The sequence below is a fragment of the Neodiprion pinetum genome, chromosome 6 (assembly GCF_021155775.2).
Source record: "Neodiprion pinetum isolate iyNeoPine1 chromosome 6, iyNeoPine1.2, whole genome shotgun sequence".
Classification (NCBI taxonomy): Eukaryota; Metazoa; Arthropoda; class Insecta; order Hymenoptera; family Diprionidae; genus Neodiprion; species Neodiprion pinetum.
Genome location: NC_060237.1, coordinates 11,864,426 through 11,870,907, shown reverse-complemented (window position 1 = coordinate 11,870,907; position 6,482 = coordinate 11,864,426). Strand labels below are relative to the sequence as shown.

At 49.7% G+C, this 6,482-nt stretch overlaps 1 protein-coding gene across 1 annotated transcript; it reads right to left on the bottom strand.

Moving 5' to 3' along the window:
* Window positions 1–1,406: 1,406 nt before the first annotated feature.
* LOC124221639 (uncharacterized) lies at window positions 1,407–6,482 on the bottom strand. The gene has a single exon (XM_046631831.1). The coding sequence runs from the start codon at window positions 6,480–6,482 to the stop codon at window positions 1,407–1,409; it is 5,076 nt and encodes a 1,691-aa protein (XP_046487787.1).

Here is a 6,482-nt window from a genome sequence, read left to right as displayed (position 1 = left end):
TGATAATGTCGTCAAACCTCTCATGGCGGAAACACGTAGTTTTAATCTCCAAGAAAATAAATTTCTCTCTGTATAAGTTAAAATATCACAGGAACGTTTTATCACGGGAACTAAGAACTACACTGATCGTCTTACTCTTATTCCCACTAATTGATTACTGTTGCCTAGTATACAATGATGTTACTTCAGTGCTCAACAACAAGCTCGAAACACTCGTTAACAATGGAATAAGATTCATATTTAATTTAAGACGCGACGCCCACATAACACCGTATCGACGAGTTCTTGGCTGGCTCACTGTGAAGTCAAGACGACTGTATTTTCTTGGTATATTAGTATACAATGTATTGCACGGAAACTCTCCTTCATATCTCACAGAGCTGTTCACCAGACGAAATCAGCCAAATCACCCATCACGACAACGAACAACGGACTATTTTTTCATACCCCAACACCGCACAACTACCTACAGGGACTCCTTTTTCCTGACAGCTATTTATTTCTGGCACTCCCTCCCTGAGAAGTAGTAACGTCATCTTGACTTCCGGTCCTAAAAGTCCGGCTACGAAACTACCTCTTTTCCTTAGACGGAATCATGGCTTAGACATTTTCGGCATGTTGACTTAGATATGTTGGATCAATCATTATTCTGTTTTTCTCATTATATTAGTATTGTGCGTTGTTCGACCGAGCCGCTTGGAAGGTGTGAATCGCTTGGAATCAAAGATGATTTGTGGTGTTGAGTTTATTTTGTATAATGCTAATTATTTAATTTATTTACAATATGTACAGTCATTTACGCGGTTTCCAAGTAATACATGGTGCAGTTTTAGTAACAATGCAATGTGGTGGAGGCGTTAGTGTTGATGTCAGTCGTCTAGGGGGATCGGTCACGGTCCTGGGCGGCGGAGTATATCTGCTGGTCAGTCGTCTAGGGAGATCGGTCGGTTTGATGCAGTTGATCTTTGTTGGTCGCTGACCGAAGCCAGATAAAAGGAGTCCGTCATAAAACGTGGTGTCGTCAAGTCTGTTGTGAAGTCAGTCAGCTTGGTCAGTCAGTCGTTGTAGCGGCGATGAGTTGAAGCAGTGTCGTTTGGAGTCAGTTGGGAGCGTCAAAGCGTTGAACCCGAAGTGTCCTGCCGATCGGTCTGATCGGCCGTCTCTTATTCCAGCCTCGGTGGATCTTTGATAGCGGGAGACCACGTTCGGTGATTACGCAACGCGCTCAGCTGCGTGGGTGGCGTGAGCGGCGTGCGTGACGTCACACTTTCTTTTGGGTCGCGTGATTGGAAAGCACGCGAGGCTGGTTGCCTCGCGTGAGTTGGAAGGCGCGCGACCAATGAGTTGTGTTCACGTTGTTGTGAACATTCCGCCCGCCTCACTATGTGTGCATAGTGATATTGTTGTTACTCTTCTGCAGCGATTGGAAGGAGAACTATCTTGTTGATTGGTCTTGTTAGCGTGGTTGTGGCGGTTTTAATGACGGCAACTCTGATAAGACCATCGTTTCCTGGTAGTGTTTCGGTGATTCGTCCCAGCGGCCATTTTGACGGAGGAGTGATTTCGGTTCGGATGAGGCACAGACGACCCTTTTTTATGTTGTCCTTTGCTTGGAGCCATTTGTTTCTTGGGATGAGGCTTTGGATGTATTCGCGGGACCATCTTGTCCAAAAGTGATCTCGCATCTGGGTGAGTTGTTGCCAGCGGGACAATAGTGATGTTGGCGTGTCCGCAAGCGTTGATTCCGGAAGTGCATTGAGGGGTGCACCGATGAGAAAGTGACCCGGGGTTAAGGCCGATACGTCGTCAGGATCATCAGTCAGTGCACTGAGAGGCCGAGAGTTTAGGCACGCCTCGATTTGTGAGAGGACGGTGCTCATTTCTTCGTATGTGAGCGAAGCGTCTCCGATGACTCTGCGAAGATGAAACTTTGTAGATTTCACGGCGGCTTCCCAGAGCCCGCCAAAGTGTGGAGCTGCTGGTGGGTTGAACCGCCAAGTGATACCCAGTTGAGCGAGTTCCTTTGTGAAGGAGTTGTGTTCGCTCGTTGCAGCTTTGATCAGCTTTTGCAGTTCGGTGTTTGCGCCTACGAAGTTGGTACCTCGGTCGCTGTAGAGCTCGGTGCAGAGTCCTCTTCTTGAGATAAATCGTTTTAAAGCTGCTGTGAAGGCTTGCGTGGAATAGTCGGAAGCGATGTCTAAGTGCACAGCTTTGGTCACCATGCATACGAAGATGACGAAGAAGGCCTTGGTGGTCTTGTGTCCTCGTCCTGGTGAAGTCTTCAAGGCGATTGGTCCTGCGTAGTCAACTCCAGTGAATTGGAACGGTCTTGCTGGAGTTACTCGTGACCGTGGTAAATTTCCCATGAGTTGTTGCGGTGGCTCCGCCCGCCATCGCGTACATGTGACACATTGACGTATACGTGATTTGATGAGGTTCCGTCCTCGGGGGATCCAGTACCGCTGGCGTAATGTTCCTAGGACGAGTTGAACTCCGCCATGTAGTGTCTTCGTGTGCAGGTGATCTATCAACAAGGATGAAAATTTTGAGTCATGTGGCAGGATTATTGGGTGTTTTTCGTCGAGGGAAAGTAATGAATGCTTGAGTCTTCCTCCGACTCGTAAAATGCCTTTGTCATCGAGGTAGGGAGTAAGGGATATTAATGAACTTCCCTTTTTGATGCTGCCGGTTGTAAGGTGTCTGATTTCTTCCCTCCAATGGTGTTGTTGGATGATTTTTAGCCACGCGATCTCGGCTTGGATGATCTCGGCTGGGGACAGGAGATTTTCGTGATTGTGGTTTTGAGGAAGCCAACGTCTACACCAAGCGGTGATCCTGAGCAGCTTGCTGTAGCTGGAGAATAGGCTGAGCATCTCAGGTTCAGTTGGTGGTTCTCTGGCTATTGCTGCATGGACTGTTGACCTCTCTTCTGGAAGGTTGGTGAGATCTGTCTGGAGATTACTCCGTGGAGGTTTCTCATCATTGGAAAGAAACTCTGGTCCCTTCCACCAAAGTTGGTGTGTGAGTAGATCCCGTGGTGAGATCCCTCGTGATGCGCAATCCGCTGGGTTGTGCTGACTCGGGATGTGATTCCATTTGGCTTCTGGAAGCAGTGTTTGGATCTCAGCGACTCGGTTTGCTACGTATGTTTTCCATCTTCGTGGAGGTGCCTGGATCCAGCCCAGCGTGACAGTGGAGTCTGTCCACAAGTATGTAGTGATGTTATTCCAGTTGGTCAGCCTGAGTGTGTGGTGAGCCAACTTAGCGAGGAGATGTGCTGCACAAAGTTCCAGTCGAGGAAGTGACACCTGTTTTAGTGGTGCGACCTTACTCTTTGCAGCTATCAATGATGTTTCGCTCCGGCCGTTTTCCTGGAGAGCTCGCAAGTAGAGGACGGCCACGTAGGCTTGTTCGGAGGCGTCTGAGAACCCATGGAGTTCTATTCTGTTGGTCCGAATTAGCCAGCGAGGAATGCGAATGTTGGAGAGTGTTGTCCATTGGTCGTGAAACTCCCTCCAGTCTTGTGAAATGTGTTGAGGAAGAGGATCATCCCACTTGGCGTTGATCAACCATGTCGACTGAATGGTGATTTTTGCTCGGGTTGTTACGGGTGTGAGCCATCCCAATGGATCGAAGAGTTGAGCTGCCTGAGATAAAATTGATCGCTTCGTAATAGCCTTGGCGGTGGTTGGTTGGACGGTGAACAGGAAGGTGTCTGATTGCTGGCTCCATTGAAGCCCTAGAGTGGAGTGAGTTTCCTCTGTAGGAGCCCAAGACATGTTGCCCTTTACCAAACGATCTGACTCTGGAATGTGTGTGAGCAGAGTGGAGTCGTTTGACATCCATTTCTTGAGTGGAAATCCGCCCGCCATGCATATCTCTCGAAGTTCCTTTTGAAGATTGAGCAGTTGCGTTTGATTATCTGCCCCAGTAAGGATGTCGTCAACGTAGATGTCTCGTTGAAGAATAGATGCTCCAAGTGGGAAATTCGCCTGCTCGTCGTGAGCCAGTTGTCGGATGGTCCTGATGGCTAGAAAGGGAGCGCAAGCGAGTCCGTACGTCACGGTGTTGAGTCGATATTCGCGTGGGTCTTGATCTTCCTCGGTTTTCCACAATATTCTTTGGAAGTCTCTGTCATCTGGGTGTACGAGAATCTGTCTGTACATTTTCTCGATGTCAGCAGCGATGACAAAGCGATGGGTTCTCCATCTGAGCAAGACGTCAGATAGAGCTGGCAGCAAATTCTCCCCTTTTAGCAGAAAATGGTTGAGGGAGATTCCTTGGTGAGTTAGGCAGGATCCGTTGAACACTACTCGAAGTGGTGTAGTGGTGCTGGACTCTCGCCACACTCCGTGATGAGGAAGGTAGCAGACGTTGCTCGTCGGCTTGGGTTGTTCTGCCACCTCCATGTGTTTCATGGCTTCGTAGGTGGACATGAACTCGTGGTAATGTTGCTCAAGCCCCTTATTGTGTTTAAAGCGCTTGAAGGTGAAATTAAGACTTCTTTCGGCAGCTCTCCGGGTGTCCGACAAGTCCATTATTCTTGATGAAGTTGGCAGTCGCACGATGTAGCGACCTTCGGGTGTTCGGGAATGTCCGGTGGCGTATGTCTCTTCACAAATTCTCTCGTCGGGAGTCAAGGAAGGAGGAGCGTTGGGCAGTTCCTCCTGTTCCCAGAATCGTCGAACCATGGATGATAGCGAGTCCCTCGTTGAACAGTGGTGACTCACAGTGGTATTGGTGGATGCGTTTGACGCACTGGTGGATCCTGATAGAATCCATCCGAAGATGGTTTTCTGGGCGATGGGTTGATTTCTGCCCCCCTTCCGGAGACCTGTGTCCATGATTTGAGCATAGATGTCAGCCCCGAGGAGGACGTCGATGGGATCGGAGGCTTCGAAGTCTGGGTCTGCTAGATCGAGCCCCTTGATGTGACTCCACTCCCGCCTAGATGCTTCCACGTTGTTGCCGTAGAGGGTCAGTTTGGGGAGAATCAGTGCTGTCGTTACAATGGTGGTGTTCTTGTGACGGGCTGTAACCTTCAGCTCGACTTTCCCCTTTGCTGTTGCGGTTTGGACTCCACCTACTCCGCATATGGCGATTGATGATTTAGTCCGAGTGATGTGGAGGCGTTGTGCTAGCCTCTCGGTGATCATGCTCGTGTCGGAACCTTGATCGATGAGTGCACGTGCATGGTGCAAGTTGCCGAAACGATCTGCTACCCGGATGCGGGCTGTAGCTAGCAGAACGGACACTCTTGTTGATGGGCGCTGCTTGGCGATGAGGCAATTGGCTGAGGTTGCTGGGTTTGGAGCTGCCAAGGCATCGTGCAGCGTGGTGTGATGTCCCTCCGAGCAAGTTCGGCACGTTTTCTTGGATGGACATTCGTGGTGCTTGTGTTTGCCCAGGCAGTTGGTGCAGCGGTTGTGTTGCGAAATTATGCTCAACCGTTCCCTGGCTGGTTTGTCCTTATAGGTTGGGCAGAACATAATGTAGTGTGCCTGGTTACAGATGATGCAGGTTTCTGTGGGTGCACTGCGTCTCTGTTCTTGTTCGGGTTCGCTTGCCTTCTTCTTCCCATTGTTGTTCTGGGCGTGATGTGTGTTTTTCCACCGTGGTGATGGCTCGGGAGATTTCTGTTCTCCCTTTGGTTGCTGGATTGCTTCGAGCGTCTGGATTCGGCGTTCGAGGAAGTTCCTGAGGTGTGTGTAGGTCGGAGGCTCCGTTGTCTCGGCGATAGAGGCCTCCCAATCTCGACGTGTTTTGTTGTCGAATAGTTCGACCACCAGGAAGACATACAAGTCCTCGTGCTGCCCGATGGGTCTTCCAATGGCGTCAAGTGAACTGCAGGTTGAGATCATGCCGTGGAAGATTCTTTGAAGTTCGTTTGCTGACTCCGCCTTTGCCTTTGGGATTGATGTAAATTTGGTGAGGCACGATCTGATCAATGCCCTTTTGTTCTCGTACAAGCCGCTCAAAGTGTTCCAGGCTTGTTTGTAGTTTTCTGCGGTGATGCTGAGAGTTTTGATGAGCAGGCTGGCCTCCCCTTTCAGGCTCGCCTTGAGGTAGTGGAGTTTTTCGACCTCGCTGATTGATGCATCCTGGTCGATCAATGATTTAAACAGATCTCTGAAGGATGGCCAATCTTCGTAATTGCCCGAGAACATGGGCAGCTGGATGCGAGGCAGTGAAGCTCGGCTGTTGCTCTGCTGTGGTTGGGTGCTTGCAGAAGAATTCCTTGTCTCTCCTGTTAGCCTTGTAGCAAAGTCCATGAGCATGCCGCGCTGAGTCATGTACTCCTCTTCCACCAGTGATGAGAATGTGGCGTAATCGTGCTTCTTTAACTCATCCTTGAATTTGTTGAGAAGAACTTCGTGTTGACTCTCGAATTTCTCCCAGTATTTGTCGAGATTGAAGATGCGTGCTTGGACGGCTCCGGTGCTGATATTTGCTTGGCCGGTCTTCCTTAGGTTCTCGACCAT